The 16802-nt window shown below is 47.5% G+C and overlaps 4 protein-coding genes across 4 annotated transcripts; 3 read left to right on the forward strand and 1 right to left on the reverse strand.

The window, feature by feature from the left end:
- Positions 1-160: 160 nt before the first annotated feature.
- K444DRAFT_542685 (uncharacterized protein) lies at positions 161-8982 on the reverse strand (the record flags this gene model as incomplete). The annotated part of the gene is made up of 9 exons (XM_024875897.1): positions 161-2101; positions 2374-4330; positions 4384-4536; positions 4592-6273; positions 6323-7774; positions 7845-8055; positions 8119-8528; positions 8576-8788; positions 8839-8982. The coding sequence occupies 9 exons, from the start codon at positions 8980-8982 to the stop codon at positions 161-163; spliced, it is 8163 nt and encodes a 2720-aa protein (XP_024729901.1).
- A 1469-nt stretch (positions 8983-10451) lies between these two features.
- K444DRAFT_572554 (uncharacterized protein) lies at positions 10452-13595 on the forward strand. The gene is made up of 2 exons (XM_024877359.1): positions 10452-11727; positions 11780-13595. Exons 1-2 carry the CDS (start codon positions 10912-10914, stop codon positions 13286-13288), a joined length of 2325 nt encoding a protein of 774 aa, XP_024729902.1. The 5' UTR covers positions 10452-10911; the 3' UTR covers positions 13289-13595.
- A 117-nt stretch (positions 13596-13712) lies between these two features.
- K444DRAFT_619682 (uncharacterized protein) lies at positions 13713-14877 on the forward strand. Its single transcript, XM_024881555.1, has one exon. The coding sequence runs from the start codon at positions 13921-13923 to the stop codon at positions 14587-14589; it is 669 nt and encodes a 222-aa protein (XP_024729903.1). The 5' UTR covers positions 13713-13920; the 3' UTR covers positions 14590-14877.
- Positions 14878-15328: 451 nt separating this feature from the next.
- K444DRAFT_542723 (deoxyribose-phosphate aldolase) lies at positions 15329-16202 on the forward strand (the record flags this gene model as incomplete). Its single annotated transcript, XM_024875900.1, has 2 exons — positions 15329-15758; positions 15835-16202. The coding sequence occupies 2 exons, from the start codon at positions 15329-15331 to the stop codon at positions 16200-16202; spliced, it is 798 nt and encodes a 265-aa protein (XP_024729904.1).
- Between the last annotated feature and the right edge of the window lie 600 nt (positions 16203-16802).

Raw genomic sequence — 16802 nt, forward strand, 5'->3', positions numbered from 1 at the left:
ACAGTGATATGCAATTGAATATCACAATTGCCAGAAGCTGGATCTAATGGCTGGCAGTTTCGCAGTTTCTATGCAAGCAGACCCGACGAGGGCAGCATTCTTGAAAATTCATGTGCATTTCCACACATGCTCCTCATCTCTAATACCCTCTACCTCTTCTCTAGTTTTCGTCTTGGGCTTTGTCTACAATATCCTGATTATCCTCGATCATCTCCGCACACCACCGCTCAAACACCTTAGCACCCACCATCTCCGCCCTCTCACGAATTTCCACAACATTACTCATGTTCACGAATGCCCTCCCAGCAACCAAAATCTTATCTTCGACTTGAGACATCAGTGCAGGGATTATCCAGCAGTCGGCTCCCTTGTGAAGATCAAGAAGTAGGTCGAGCTTCGTGGCCCTCTCATCCTCATCGTCGTCATCTAACACCTCCATCTCTTTCCAATCGATTTCCTCCTCGTAGGCGTGGTCGATCATGGTTGATAGCGTGTGATAGGACATGTAGTCGTCAGGGTCAGTGTTCTCGTCGTATGTTATGATATCTTCCTGTCTCCATCGACTGTCGAATTGCTGGGCACATTTTTCCGACGCTGCGCCTAGCACCACCTTGTGGGCTTTAATAAGTCTGCCTTCAGTCGAAAAGGTGATATCCAACAACTTCTTGTCTTTTCTCAGTTGTCGTAGTGATTTGGACACTGAACAACCAAGGTGGAGAGTGGGTCGTGTGACGGTTGGGTAGGTAATGGAGCGGCAGCCCATGCCTCTCAACAACTTCTCGAAACGCATCAGTCGAGGTCTGACTGCTTTCATTTTCCCAGAGTCGATTGAACTGGATAGAACCAGGTTCTCAATCCCTTGCCAGGACGACGCGATATCCTCCAATTGCACAGTTCCGCGATCCGATGTGCCTAAATTCAGCCAGATGGCCTCATTTCCTACATTATACCAGTCCCTGCTGTCTAGATGATCTTGGAGGTATTCGTAGGTGAGATCCAGATCTGTGAGGAAGTCATGAATTTGGTCTCGCTTCAGATCTTCGGAAAAGATCTTCATGGTTTGCAGGTGCTGCCAAACCATATCGATATCCGGGCGACCAGCCTGGCCGTGGCTGGTAAGTTTACCAAGCACTTCTCGTGTCGGTTGGTGAACGACAAATGGAGTTTGAGTCCAACAAATAGCCACATGCTCATATAAAATGACGTCAGAAAGATGTAGAAACTCCTCATCAGTAGCCAACGTAGCCATGGTATCTCGCCTATACTGAGGTTCGGTGCTGAAGTCTGTCCTGGATCGAAACACTCTCTCCCTTGCAATGGCATCCCAGTGACCCCCAAAACTCTGAATATTGGAAAGGGGAGACGTCAGTAGAGATAGAACCGTCCGGGAATCTTGCTCAAGATGTGGATCATTTTGTGCATCTCCTGCGTTGAGACGGGCTTTCAGGACCTTGAGGCATTGAATATAGTCTCCAGCACTGAGGGAATTGTTCGCTCGGTGACGAAGACCCAATCTCAGCCAAAATAATCGATATCCTTCCACGCTCTTATGGAGGAATCGAGTTTCTTTTTGGTGTCTGAAAGCTGATATGAATATTGGATCCTCGTGGTCGTACATCTCGCATGTCTTTGTTAACTTGCAATTCCCATCAGCTGCAACTTTGCTGTCAGTCAATATCGGTAAGAGGCTATTCCAAGAATCTGAGTGAGCGGCGATACTGGCAATCGCAGAAATGAGCGGTTGAAAGTACTGCCATTGAATAGCGCTTAGAGTTGATGGCATTGGCAGTACATAGTCCCTGAGGAGCATCTGAATGGGCAGTTTTTTAACTCCCAGTTTCAACAGACAATCACGGTTTCGAGCATCGCTGGAAAATGAAGGAAGGACAAATCGACTGCAATCTTTCATCCATGGAACGAGAAGGCGAGAATCTTCAGCAATCCAAGAGTCGTTTGCAGAGACCAATTGATCCGGGGATGATGCATGGAAAACCGGCCAGAGAGGAATCGACTTCAAATCGGTACCGAGACCAACGAAGCCGCCAGGTTCACGGTTTAGTATTTCGGCTGAAAGGTGGGCTATAGCCAAGTTTCGTAGTATCTGATTGCTAGCGTTAGTAAACATTTCATCCGTTTTTCGAGCCAGATAAAAGTCAGTCAGTATATTAGGGGAATGCTAAGAGCTGCTGCCTTTACTTTGCTTACAAACGCAGTTCCAGTTAATGTCAATGTAGAAGAGGTTCTGGCAAATGTCCTTCGCAATTTTGTCTATTCAAATTCCTAGCCTTGAGCTAGAGATTCAGAATGTACGAACTTTCGTGGGACATTTTGCTATAGGAAGGTATTCTCAAAGCTTTTAAGGGGTGTTCTTACCTTCAGATTAGCTGCATCCAAATGAGTTTTCACGAACATTCCAATTCCACTTCCACCTGAGAGCAATCGTAATGAGCGGATGAGTCGATAGAAAGAGGCTTCATAGTAGAATGACTTCTCTTCATCCGCCATAGATTTTGGCATTAGGTCCGGGTTGAAACGCCAGAGATCGGGGAACCTATCGCACAGCTTTTTATGCTCACCACTCGACGGCTCCACCACTGCGGGAAGTGTATGGAATAATTTTGGGCTTGTATATAAGTGGGTGCCATTCAATCTCAAGGTCGTTACTCGGAATATTTTGGCCTCAAGGGTGTCGATGTTTGATGAGGGCGCAGAAGAATCAATGTTGCTGTTCCAATATTTCCAAAATTCCGTGAGCCATCTATCCTCTTCTGCACTTCGGGTCGAGACTACTGGCTTCATCTCCAGTAATTTCTTGACATCACAGAGTTTCAATCTAGCAAGATTGAACTTTCCACTGTCGAGAACAGGCTCAAGCATCGTTCCGATGCCCGACTTCACTAAACGTCTTGATGCGAATCCGAAGAGCTTCAATTCGTCCTCGGAAACCACGAAATACTTTGGTGATTCAGCTGCATTTGAATTCTCGAGCCTCAAGGTAGCTAATGTTCCATCTGCGAGAGGAAGAACGTGACAGCCGTCCAAATCGCGAAGTTCAGAGTCAACCGGGATGAGTAGATCAAAAAGCACATCGAAGATGTTTGGGTTCTGAGCCATCTCTTTCAGAAGGCTCGTTCTGCCGTTCTCTGACTTGAATAGTGCCCGTAGCATGGGTCCTGTAACACACTTCACATCAGGCACTACCTTCAGATGTTTCATGATTTTTATTGGTATGTCACGGACCAGGTTCACTTGCATCGCCATGAGGAGCGGAGCAAGTGTTCTGGATTGACCTCTGTCTAAGAAGTCAAATACTGCTCGGCTGATATCAAGTGATTCCGGCGGTCTGCGTTGAGGAGCTCCTACGGCAGGCTGAGCCTTCGGGAAGAGGCGTTGTGAACTCCCGGGCAATTTTTGCCAGAAAGATGCACAAAGAAGCTCTGCGCAACTTTTTTTGGGGGGCTCTTCCTGTGGCCAGAAACTGAACACACGCTGACGGACCTGCGGTAAAATGTCATCGAGGAATGACAAGTATAGGTTCGGTAAAGCTTCTTGAAGAAGATATCTGTTCCATCCGACTCCTTGTGATTTCGTCCCATAGTCGTCAATCGCGATGGACTGCCGGTCACCAGAGAGCGAAAACGTGGCATGGATATGAACCGGAAGATCCGAAGATGTTGGTAATGGGAGTGTGCTGAACATCCTTGGCCGGCTAGCCTCTGGGCCCGTAGCAGGGGAACTAAGAGTGTCGAATTTTGAAGATATCAGCGCCGCAATCCCGCACTCAACATTTTTCATTTCCCTCCTCGAGCTGTCCGGCAATCGGTCGGCCTCCGGAAGCAGATCCTCAATTGCGACCCACCATTTGTCTTTCCCAGTCAGTTGAGTACCAAAAATCGATTTCCAGGTAATCTGACAAACGACAGGCTTGGAGAATTGATCGACATCCTCGTCCACATCCAGTAGCTTAGTGATAGACCATTCAAAATCTGGCTGGCTTTGAATTCCGAAGTCTATCGATTTGATTCGTCTCAAGAACAGTAGAGATGTGCGAGCTTCGTGAAAATATGTTTTCATGAGCTTGCAGACCTCATCCTCATCCACAACTGTCTTGCTGTTTCTCAAGGCGGATCCAGAAGAGCTCACAGTGTTGCGCAATGGGAAGCGGAAAATCGTCCCGGGGTAGTTGTCAAGGCTTTGTGTATAGCCCCATAATCCTTCAAATGGGACAAGTTGGTCTCCGCAAGCAATTCGCAACCTCGACAGTTTTAGTTTGACACCTGCCATACATCTTCCGTTGATCTGGTTTCTTGGTAAAACCTTTCGCTGTGGACTGGTAGTCCTAGTCAGCAACCCGTTGCGAAGATTGAGATTATTGAAACTTACTCAAGGATGAGCAACCATTCCCCAGACAGGATCATCGGGACATCTGTCCAATGATACATCGTCTGAGATCCTCGTCCAAATTGGCCAATAGTTGCCTTATCATGTGCTTTGCTACCTTCACCCACATTTTTGAAGCCTTTGAAGTCACTTTCGCTGAAAACTGAAGGATGTTTATCAGTAACATATACGTCAAATAGCCACAGATGACTTGCCTCCATCATTGTGAACCAGAAAGGCTGGCCCTTGAAACTTCATCATCTCGGGCGTAAGAAGCTTGCCGACAGGGTGTTCTCTTTTGTCCAACAGCCAGCTGATGCGTGACGCTCCTTCAGCATCATCCGCGTTTGCGAGATATTCTCTGAATGTCGTTTCAACTGGATATCGATCCAAAGTGTCTGCAATACGTGTCGTCACGTTCTCCCGCTGGTCAAACTCGTCCTCATCATCGACTTCTTCAATTTCCAATATCCCTTTGAGCAATTGCTCCCGTAGACCCCCAATCTTAAGTCGTTCGATTGTTCTACGAGGGACGTCTGGATGAGTAATGTTGACCTTTTCCTTTGGCTTTAAAGGTCCAAGATCGTCATAGTTGATATCTTGAATTGGACAGAGCTGTCCGGCTGCGCTAAGAACTTTGAGTTGAGTCAAGGAATCTCTCGGAATTCTGCTGGCTAAGTTGACGATTTCGATTGCAACAGCCACATCGGATTCTTCAAGCGGCAGTTTTGTCTCTAATATCGCCTGGACTTTTAGTAGATCAGTTAACTGTGGCTGATCTCCAACTTTAAGCTTGATAAGAAGATCTTTGTGGTCTTGCCAGAACTTGTTTTCAACGTTTGCAAGATATGGTTGGAGACGGTCGCAGCCAGCAATAGATCTCTGAGGACGGAAGGCTTGCGAAGGTGTGACGAACATCCCGCTGTTGACAAGAACACAAGAAATCCTCGTCAAATCACTGGCTAACGTATCGACAAGGCCGTTCTGGGAGATGTAGCTGAAGACTGCGTCAACAACCTTTCGATCTTTGGTCTGAACACCAAACTCGAGCTGCGAGCGCAAAACACGGCTTGGTAATATCTTATGCCAGCCTAAGCGTCTTTCCCACTCCACGGAGATCGGCATATCAAGAACCGGGAGCTGCGAACTGACTAGCAATCGATCTCTAAAGCCACGACACTCAACTGAAGTCTTCAGTGAGAGAGTGCCGCTGAGATCAACAACCGGAAGCCACTTTAGGCGTTGCAGGTTTGATCCAGCATGGCTTCCTGATGGCGTCGTCCAGGAACAGACAGATTTCAACAGCTCATGAGCCCGCATCTGTATCAGTTGTAACGAACGGTTGGTGCTTGCATAGCAGCGTATTCGATGTTCGACGACGGATTCATCCACTGTAGTCTTCAGGCCACAGCCTTTCAAGGCAGCATTAAATCTCCGAAGAAAACTTGCCTTTGGAAATATTTCTTCGTCATCGAAACAGAGTCCCTTTAGCTCAGCGACAGATGGATCAATGAGATCGGCGGCTAATGCAAACTTGGAAGTATCTTTTCCATCCAACCGAGAAATGGGAACCATAGGAATTTCTCGCAGCCTGGCTTGAAAGTCAAGAGACAGGAGAGAAAAATGGCCAAGCACGAATTCTGCCATCTGCTCTTTCCGGGAGGAGGTCCAATTGCGGGCTTTGCCACTTTGCCAGACAGGAATTATGTGATCCTGTATTAATTGAGCGGGTCCGAGACAATCGAGTCCAAGGAATTGAAGCAGTTGGCTCGAAGAGTTTGATCGGGTTGCTGATACGAACTGAACATTATCAATCTGAGGGACTGGATTGCTGTCGTCGAGAAGTCCGATAGTTTTGCTACAGCACTTCAGATTGGTCCACGTCACAACTGGCTCCCTGTAGTCCGTTAGATAGGCTCGTGAGAACTCGAAAATTGATCACAAACATTTTGTCCCCCACTTCTTTCCACGACACTTTCTGGAAAAGTGAAAGGTGACTTAAAGCTTCGACGACAGCTGTGCGGTCTGGTTCGATGAGCCCCTGAGGTGATTGCGATGCGACAAGCTTCGAAATCAGGCCTCTTTCTTCATCGGTGATGTGGTCAACCAAGGCCCATGTCCATTGCAGCCATTGAAGAAGAAACACCAGGCGTCCGGCATCTTGGACACACAGGGTTGACATGGTACCGTCGCTTTCCGTAATCATAGTAAGTCCTGATCCTCCTATATCGAGCAATGGGAACCACTTAGAGGACATCTTGGCATCCAATCTCCTCATTAGAGCATTTACTTCTCCGGGGGGAGCAAAATAAACCTGCGAGAATAATCCTTTCGGCTTGACTTTCCGATGTCTGCCATTGCTTAACGGAAGTAGCCAGAGGCAAGAAATATTTTGATCGAGGATGTGAATGTCACGCATGGATATCCACGTCCAAACTTTGGTGACAACCTCGGCAGCCTCCTTGTCCAAAACAGCGAAGTCTTGATCTTTTGCCACCCCCTTGTATATATTGCTCAGGCAATACTTGCTCAGGCAGCTGGCGGAACGAAAACGAATAGAGGGGTGGATTTTCGAGGATTCACAGCCATGTTTCAGTGCTTGTCGTGCTGGCTTTGAGAGTTTTTCCACATCCAGATTGCAAAAGTCCTCAAGGCAGAAGAGGGTCTCTTCGAAGCTGTCTCGGTGAACGTATGCGATGGATTCTCCAATCGACCGATACGTCCCATCTTTGAAAGGGAATAGATCGAGACCGTCGTAGTCGATGAATCCAGGCTTGGATAAGAGATATTCCAAGATATCGTGCTTTGTCTGATCGCTCCATGACTTGATGTGACCCCTGACACTTCTCAAGAAAGTACAAAGGCTCTGGGGGCACAGAATGCGGTCCTTGAAAACATTCTGAGATATGGGTTGAAGCCGATCTGGAACATATACGACCGGGGCTTGTGCTTCTCGAAGAGCGTTTCTCAAGCGAATTGACTCGAAACCTGTACCGAGCAGGGCAGCTTTCGCTTTTTTGTAGCCCACAGCTGTAAACCAAAGAGCGAGCGATTCCTTTTCAATGATTGCCACAACATTCTCTAAAGCGTTGCTCAAGGGGTCTCGGGCATCGCGAAGGCTTTGAGGCCACTCTCCAAAGGTTGGCTGCTCTGGGTAGAGATTCGCTATGCAGCTGAGGAGCTTCGTCCAAGCTGCTGGAACCACACTCTGCAACAACCACTGGTTCCAGTTTGCTGGGTCTCGGTCTTGAGCGCTATTGTCAGATAACCGATACAATCTCGCACGATCCGGCGAAATGCTGAAAAGGCCATGGATGTGGACAGGCTGGTTTGTTGCAATTGGCAGGGGCAAGACTGTGAAGAAAGACCCGTTTACCATCTCTGAGGATTGTATCTAGAGATATATCAGTTGACAAGTCGCTAAGGCTCCCGGAATATCGACTTACTGGAAGTTGGGCCGCAACTGCAACCCAGGGGATATAGTTCTGGTCTTTTGCCCAAGCTCTTAATGTTTCATTCATCAGATCACACTGTATGCTGTGATGAACAACGAATTTGGTGCTTGTTGTTTCTCCGGCCGATCTATGTTCAATTCCAATTTCGAAAGAATGATCGAAAGAGTATGTTGGGTTTTCGAGAGCGTATTTCACTGCATTGTTGATTTTCAATTTGTGTCTGTAAGATTCAAAAGCAATTAGCAAGAACATACTAGAAGATTAGTAAATGCCCGCCACTTACGGTCGAAGTGCTTCTGCATCTGTCAGCTTAATTTCGATCGACATACTGGCAGATCTAATTTCGAGTTTCTCAATATTTCTCATGAACAATAACCCGTTCTTCCCGAAATCAGATGCAAAACTTCGAAGGACGTCCAGGATTTCAGAAGTTGTTGTTTCCCGGGTTTGAATTTTACTTTTGACTGCCTGTGTCTGGGTGCGGAGTGGAATCCGGATAATGGTCCCGTCCAACTTCTGATCGAGGTGCTCCATAACAGTTCGAAAAGCACACATATGATTTTGGATTGCTATGTCGTCAAAGCTCTTTACAAAGTCATAAACAGGGCCACCAAGAGACCATGCATAATGTGGATCAAGGATGAGTAATTGGTTCCGTGACACGATCGAGGGCGAGTCTGTCCAATTGTACACCTGCATGATCAGTAAGTTTTTCTTGGTGCTTGACAGAAGGCACCTACAGAATTAAAACCTCGTCCGAATTTGCCAGTCGTTGAGCCATCATGGAGTTTCAAGGAGTCACCGATATTTTGAAGATTTTCAAAGTCAGTATCGGTAAAGATGGCGTTGTTGTATGCTAGGAGAGCTGGGCCTTGGTATTGTTCAAGGTTCGGATCGAGGAGTTCCTTTTTGGGATCCCCAACAGAATAGGTTGATTCGTCCAGAATAAATCGCTATGAAATCAAATCAATTATAAGGTCAACAGAAAGACGAAATTACGTACCACTTCCGTGGCACCTGCATCATCAGCGTTTTGCAACAGTTCCCGAAGTACAGTACCCCCGGCTGGATAATCTCGACATATGTTTTTGAGGGCTGTTGTCAAGCACTGAGCCTGACCATTTTGACGGATAGGCTCAACCACCATTTTTTGGAAGATATTGTGGCCTTGTGGAAGTAGACGGTTGTTAGAAGATTCGATTTTGGAGGCTGCTGGGTTTAGTTCGAACGGAAGCACTGGGGAGCTTCCAGATAAGGCTCGCGAACGATGGTTACACAAGACCAACAGGCAACAAGGCGGCCGTCAACTTGCAGGCTTTGACACACTGGATATTCGTTAGTCTGCCCTGGCTAGGCTAGAACTGCGACCTCTGTTGGAACATGAAATGCTTCTGATTCGTTAAATTTACGGTGATGGGTGGGACATCCAACTTAGGACTCTTTACAGACGGAAGTGTTCCAGACGCCACAGCCACCTCCCTCGGGCGCCAGGCAGGCGGCCGGAACTGACGAATGACAGTCCTGCAAAGCCATGCTCGATGTTAGTACCTCCGATGGACATGGGGATTGTTGCAGTTTGACATTCGAAACCCTGCAGGACCCCCGGAATATCGGCAACATTGCACTGCAAACCGTTTCAGAAGCCAATGAATGGTTCTTGGATTGACGGCCTAGTAGCGTACTCGTGGCTTGATGTGTTGTCGGGTTTTACACTCCGTAGACTGCAATGAAGGATGGGAACAGTGAAGGGAGGCGGGGTGAAGCGAGGAAGGTCCTGCTTGGGTATGGCGACCCCAGTTCCTTCTGCAGCACGTGATTGCTCTGAAGTTGGGTTCCCTTTAATGGAATGTTTTGGAAAAGGGCTTTTGCAAGGTCATTTATTTGAACAAGGAATGAAACTACTCTAATTATTCCAGGAATGGACTTGCTGTCACGGCATTGCCTGCTCTGGTCTGGATCGAGGAGTGAGACTTGCTGAGGATCTGAAACCCAATTTTGTGACCTAGCCGACATCTAGATCTGTAGTTGCGGAGAGATCTTAGACACATCTCAACGAGCCAATTCCCTGATCTTTGTCTGTTAGATGTAAGGCGGGTAGAGCATTGAAAACATAACGATAATATGTCTTCCAAACATGAACCCCCTTTTTATAGAATGGGTTTACCTGCCGACCGCCCAAACCTGCTTTCCGCCAAAATCAAAGTTCAACTTTAATGTTAATTTCTCAATTATTAATATAATTTTATACTTTATGTTTTTGGCTAAACAAAATATTCTTTAATTGAATCGTAATTTTTAAAGTAAAAGATATTACTAATATTATTTATAAAACTATGTTCTTAACTGTATTTTTTAGAATTTTAAACCTATATAAAAGAATAATTAAAGGAAGTCCTTTTATAAATATTCCTATAATCGAGAGACATACTATTAGTAAATAAGAAAAATCAATTTTTATAAAATTTGATTAGTGATTAGTATTATAAATGATGAGAGAAAAATCGGTTTTTTGCTTGGGCGGAAAGTGCGTTTGGGTGGTTGGTGGATGGACCTTCTACCTCGTATTTATTTCGGACAACTCAGCACAGCTGCAGATGCCTCACCCCAGGCGAATAGTGGTAATCCACACCCAATGACTTCGAATTTGAAAAGCCTTGAAGCTCACTTTGGTTATTATTATTATTGTTGTTATTATTGGGGTCAGAGATCCTCCAGTTCTCAAATTCATTGCACCCCTGGATAACATAAGGCTGGATCACGGCCAGGGACGCGAGGTCCGCTACTGGGTCGATCAGCCGCTGCAATCTGCATTCCAGCACGCCAAGCATGCATGCCATGCGAAAATTACAATGCACAAGACCGAGAGGCTTGATCGCGTGTCACGAAAACGAGATTAAATGGGGGGGGGGCTTGCTTTTCTTGCACGAGTTTCGCATGAACCACTTGTTCTTTTTGCCCCTCGTTTCCCCTCCAGCGCAGATATTTATTCCTACCATGACCCCACAAACACGGAGCGCATTGCGACTAAAGAACCATCGGACTGCTGCCCAATATTTATGATTGGACAGCAGCCAAAATGTCGGACGAAAAGGACCCAGCATTGTCGACGTCGACATCCCCGCCGAAGTATTCGAGGTACAGATCCGTCAGACAGGCTGTGAAGAAGGAGGAGCCTTTGCCAAAGCAGAGCCCAGAGCCTGAGATGGCGCGCACGAAGAGCATGTCTCGTTATCGACGGACAAGACCTGTGGCCACGCCCGAGCAGATTGCGACCCTGCCGATGCCCTCTGTTCCTCCAATCCCTAGGGCAAACGCGCACGGGTTTACTTCGAATCCTCCTGCGCAGAGAGATGTGACGAGAAGAGTGACGGAGCCCATACAAAACCCGCAGAGGCAGAAACGGCTTTCCTCGAACAACCCAGGTCGCCTGCGCCCTCAAGAAACCGACGATGAACGTATGCGCCGGGTGGGCAGAGAGGCCCATGAACGAGAGGAACAACGGCGGAAGGTGCGCAAGGAGCAGGAAGAACAGGATCGTATGACTCGACAGCAAAAGGCGGAAGAAGAGGCGGAACTGAGCAGAAAAGCTGAGGAGGCTGCTGCGAAACGACTGGCAGAACAGAAGCGCAAAGATTTGGAACGGCTTCAAGCTGAGCTCGATGCTGCTGTTCCTACTTCCCCGCCTCCTCCCACAAGTCCGAGAGAGAAATTGCGCTTCTTTTCGAGAAAGAGAGCTCAGACGAGATCGAGTCCGCCACCAATAGCGAAGAGAGAATCTGAGAGTACATCGTTATCCACTACGAAGAGCAATGAACCGCCTCGAGGGATTGAGCAAGGCGGAGGCGGACCGCAGATTGACGCCCCGGTTTCTGCATCGAATGCTGGTGAACGAGTGAGTTGTGTCTCTGAAATTAATATGTCAAAATTTCTAACTCGATGTGCAGAGAGTCCTCATCCGATGCAAGCAATCCTCGATCAATCTTCCAATTACTCCCGAAACTACACCTGTCGAGATCATCTATTCCGCTGCCAATATTATGACACAAAATATCAATCCCTCAACAGCCATTTTACTCGAATCATATGCACCCCTTGGCCTGGAGCGTCGTATACGTCGATACGAGCATATTCGAGATGTCATGAACTCGTGGGATCGGGATACACAAAATGCTCTCTTGCTACAAAATTCGGATACTCCCAAATTCGACATAGATCTGGAGACGTCGTCAGTACCAAAAGAAGCCCCACAATCTGTCACGGTATATATGTACCATTCCCAGAAACCCGGGAAATGGAACAAGCGATATATCACCTTACTTCCATCTGGTCAAATTTTTATGTCTAAAAAGACAGGAGCTAAAGCTTCAGAGAAGGACTCCGTCAGTCTATGCCACTTAACTGATTTCGATATATATTCCTTGACGCCTCAGCAAATACGGAAGAACCTCAAGCCGCCAAAGAAGCATTCTTATGCTATCAAAAGTCAGCAGAAGACAGCGATGTTTCTGAATACTGAAAACTTCGTACACTTCTTTAGCACAGATGATGTGACACTCTCTGAGAAATGGTATACAGCCGTCCAAAAATGGCGAAGTTGGTATCTAGTGAACAAGAAGGGCGATGGGAAGACAGAGAACAAGGGCAAGAAGGTCACAGAAGTGAGCGCCGAACTTCGACCAGGTACAAGAGGAGGACCTACACACACCGTCAAGGTCTCCGTTGATGAGAATCCCTACATGATAGGCTCTTTTGCACCTCTCATGAACCTCGACCGCTTCGGCTCAGGAGACGACTACGATTCTGACGAGGAGAGCCGACCACGCCAAATCCCCTTCCACCTCCGAAACAGCCTCTCCTTGTCTCCACGAGAAAGCAAACGCCATCCACCACCAGTCTCCTATCGCATGCCACTAGAGGCAGAAGATCAATTCTCATCCTCAGGTTTGCTAGGACGAACCTATTCTCAACGGCAACCTCAAAGGGAGAGGGACGCCGCAGCAGATAGCCTATCAGGGGGTCTATCCAACGATCGTGGACTCCTCAATGGAGGCTCGGGGCGCACATTCTCCATGAAATCGAGTCGGACGAAACGGCCGGAAACATCAGCGGGCGCAGGAGGTGGACTTCAACGAGGACCGACTCAGAAGAAGCCAAAGCCGTTACTGGATTTCACTCCGCAGCTTAAGGAGGCGCCGCAGTGGGATAAGACTGGGAAGGGCCATGGCGTTGCGGCGCCGGAAGGGATCCCATTAGTAGAGGCGGCGACGACGCCAGATAATCCATTGGCTGATGTTCCAAAGCCGACAGTGTTTAGGAGGGATCAAGCGAGACCTGCAATGGCGAGACCTGCTACGGCGAGACCTACTACGTCAGGGGAGGGTGCTTTTGTGAGAGGCGGGTTGGTCAGCGGGCAGAGTGTGATGAATAGGGGGAGAGTGGTTTGTGATTCATGATGACGAAGGACTGATTGATGTGAACGAGGTGATGGATGTGTTCTTGTATATTGTGATATCATTTCAGCATTGGGCAGTGGGCATTTTATACACCCTTTCGGTTGATGTTAGCATGATGGTTTGGGAAGGCACCGGGATGTTGCATGATTATCAAGAAAGCATTCATGGCGTTGGACAACCCAAACTTGTAAACCATCTTGAGAATTTGAAACCCAATACCTAGCATTCGAAGTGGCTACATTCCTATCCGCAACCGGTACGACCTCTCACCGTCTTACGACTTGTCTTCAAGCCTTTCACGATCCCGTGATCTTCCTTCAACCAATCAACATTCTGATCCGTTTGGGCGCATCTAGTGGTTTGGTACGCAGCTGCATAAGAATAAACTAACAACATTCAAAATTATGACTCACTCCAAAGACAAGCTATCTCATCGATTCCATTCCATTTCTCCCAAGATTTTTCTTTACACCTCTCCACAAAATCGGGCTCCCCACCCCACCTTTCGTCCCATACGAAGTAGATTCATCCATCCCTTACTATCAACCTTCATTTCATCACTTCGTCCTTTCCTCACTTTTTACCCCTATTCGAACATAGAATTGTCTTCACACACACAACAGATCTAAAACATGGCAACATCAGCATCACCTTTAGAAGTGACAATTACTCAGATTACAAAGGAGGAAGACTTCCTCCCCCTCGCCGCCATCGAAGAAGCAGCCTTCACCGGGCCCCAAACAACGCTCTTCTACGGTGCGTCCGCGTCCCATGACCCATCCATCGCAGCAGCTCGCCATACCCGCATCTTCAAAACCGACCCTACCGCTCTCTATTGCAAAGCCTGTCTACCCTCTGGGCAAACCATCGGGCTAGCAAAATGGAATCTCTTCAAAACAGCAGGTCCCCATTTCCCCTGGCCTACCTCCGGTTTCGCGGGGGATGCGAATGTGGAACTTTTGAATTGGTTTTTTGGGTGCTTGGATGAGAAGAGGAATGCGTTTATGGTTCCGAGGGGAAAGGGGTATCTTTATATGGCGCTCCTGGCGGTTGATCCGAAGTGTCAGAGGATGGGTGTTGGCAGGAAATTGTTGGAGTGGGGACTAGAGAAGGCGGATAGGGAGGGGCTGGAGTGTTGGATTGAGGCGAGTCCGGCGGGGAAACCGCTGTATGAGAAGGTGGGGTGGAGGGAGGTAGGGTTTACGGACGTGGAGTTGAGGCGGTGGGGGTGGACGGGGGAGGAGAAGGTTAGCAGGACGGTTAGTATGTTCAGGGGGGTTGGGGGGAAGAGTGAGGTGTGAGAGGTGAGTTAAGGCGCTCTTTTGTGGGTTGGTGCTGGTTGGGTGTTTTGACGGGATGAGTCCTTGAGGTGATAAGATTGTGAGGGGAAGAGGGCGGTAAAAGAGTGGATCTTGGATCTTTTAGAGTTATCTTGGACTTTCGGTGTCTAAATACGCTTTGGTGTGAAGAACAAGAATATAAACCATGGTAGATAAGGTTATAAAACGTTCGACTTCTGATACGATAATAGACAATATACCATTTAAATAATTGGTAAAGAAAAGAGATTACAGATCAATCATAAGTTCTATAGCCCTAAATTATAAGAAAGTAATCTTAAATATTTAAGTTCAGCGGCAATGCCAGCAGCGTTGGAGAGATGTTCATGCGGGGTGAAGGAGGGGCATCTTTTGACAATAACGAGAAATGCATACCGAGTATATCCAATGAGTCAATTCTTATAGAACCTACGCTCTTGCCTGCTACCTCATATCGATGGAGAAGGCTCCATAATGAGAGAGTCGATTCTCATTGATAAACAGATTGCTTTTCTGGGAGGACTGCCCCTGTCGGCTGGAAAAGGCTAAACGCGGGGTAACTGCGGGGTAATGATCTATCAGGAGAGCTTCCAGTTGGAAACCCCCACTTCACATCGACAACCTGAGCTACTCATCTGTAAACTCAAAGAGCTTCTCTGAACCCCTCCGCATCAATCCGATATTCAAGCATTCACACACACTTCAACTCACACCTCTCACCATGAGCTCAACCCGCCCCAAAACCCTCACAGTCTCGCTCCCCGAGCTCGCAAAGATGATCGACCACTCCCTTCTCCATCCAACTATGACAGACGACGATGTAGCCGCCGGTCTCGCCATCTCAAAAAAGTATTCCGTCGCCACCGCTTGTGTGAAACCTTACCACATCCTCTTCGCCAAAAAGCTGCTCGAAGGTTCCTCCGTTCTCATCTGTCCTGTCATCGGGTTCCCGCATGGGAATAGTACGACGGAGGTCAAAGTGTTTGAGGCAAGTAGAGCAGCGGATGAAGGAGGCAAGGAGATCGATATGGTGGTTAATGTAGGTAGGGTGTTGAGTGGGAAGTGGGAGTTTGTCAAGGGGGAGATTGAGAAGGTTAATGCTGCTGTTGTGGAGAGGGGTGCTATTCTAAAAGTCATATTCGAGAATGATTGTAAGTACCGAAACCCTTTGATTCAAGATTTATGAGGGAAGGTGACATACATGAGTTGTTGACTGATATGAGATAGATCTGGGAGAGAAGGAGATCATCAAGCTATGTGAGATCTGCACTGAAGTCGGCGTGGCGTTCGTGAAAACGAGCACGGGGTATGGATTTGTGAAGCAGCCGAATGGCGATTACAATTATAAGGGGGCGACGATTGAGCATTTGGAGTTGATGAAGAAACATGTTGGTCCAAATATGAGGATTAAGGCTGCGGGAGGTGTGAGGACGTTGGATGATTTGCTGAGGGTGAAAGCAGTGGGTGTTGACAGGGTTGGTGCCACCGCCACCGGGGTGATTCTAGATGAGGCGGTTAGGAGAGGAATAGGGGCTGAGAGGGTGGAGGTTGAGGTTCCGCCTTTTCCGACGGAGCAAGAAAGTGGCGGCTATTGAACATTGACAAGGAGAATAGTCGCGTTGATGAATAATGGGAAATGAATAATATGAAGTGACGGTTTTACAACGGGGTTTCACATAAATTGTTGACAAGGTACTCAAGAGTCGGAAAGAAGAAAGTCACTTATAGATCACTCTTGATATTTAGCTTTAAGCGACAATAGACTTGCTTCATATCTCAAAAATAAACATTACCATTATACAAATTAGATGAGAGCTCGATATACCGGGGGAAATGACCTCAGGATCTCCCATACTCACTCATTATCTCCCACAGATCCCTATTCCCTCACCCCTCTCTTCAGATCTCAATCTCCGGTGTCCGCGGTACCTCTGTAACTGTCACGGTAGGCACCTTCGGAGTACTCGAATCTGCAGTCGTAACTTCCCCTCCCTCAAGCGCGCTCTTTGTCGGAGACGAAGAGCCAAACGGCCAGAATATCTTGCCGATAGAGCCCAAAACACTGCTTCGCTTTTCGAGAGTTGGTCTTTTCGGTGGTGGTTGCTCAGTTGTTGGAGCCACAGTTTCAGCTGGGGCTTCAGTCGTAACTACCTTTGAAGCTTCAGCGCTGGGAATAGATGGGGTCTCAGAAAGCG

This window comes from Hyaloscypha bicolor (assembly GCF_002865645.1).
Source record: "Hyaloscypha bicolor E unplaced genomic scaffold K444scaffold_165, whole genome shotgun sequence".
Taxonomy (NCBI): Eukaryota; Fungi; Ascomycota; class Leotiomycetes; order Helotiales; family Hyaloscyphaceae; genus Hyaloscypha; species Hyaloscypha bicolor.

Coding starts and splice junctions, on each gene's coding strand:
- K444DRAFT_619682 (XM_024881555.1), top strand. CDS start 13,921: ATGGCAACATCAGCATCACCTTTAGAAGTGACAATTACTCAGATTACA.
- K444DRAFT_572554 (XM_024877359.1), top strand. CDS start 10,912: ATGTCGGACGAAAAGGACCCAGCATTGTCGACGTCGACATCCCCGCCG. Junction 11,728..11,779: donor CATCGAATGCTGGTGAACGA/GTGAGTTGTGTC, acceptor CTCGATGTGCAG/AGAGTCCTCATCCGATGCAA.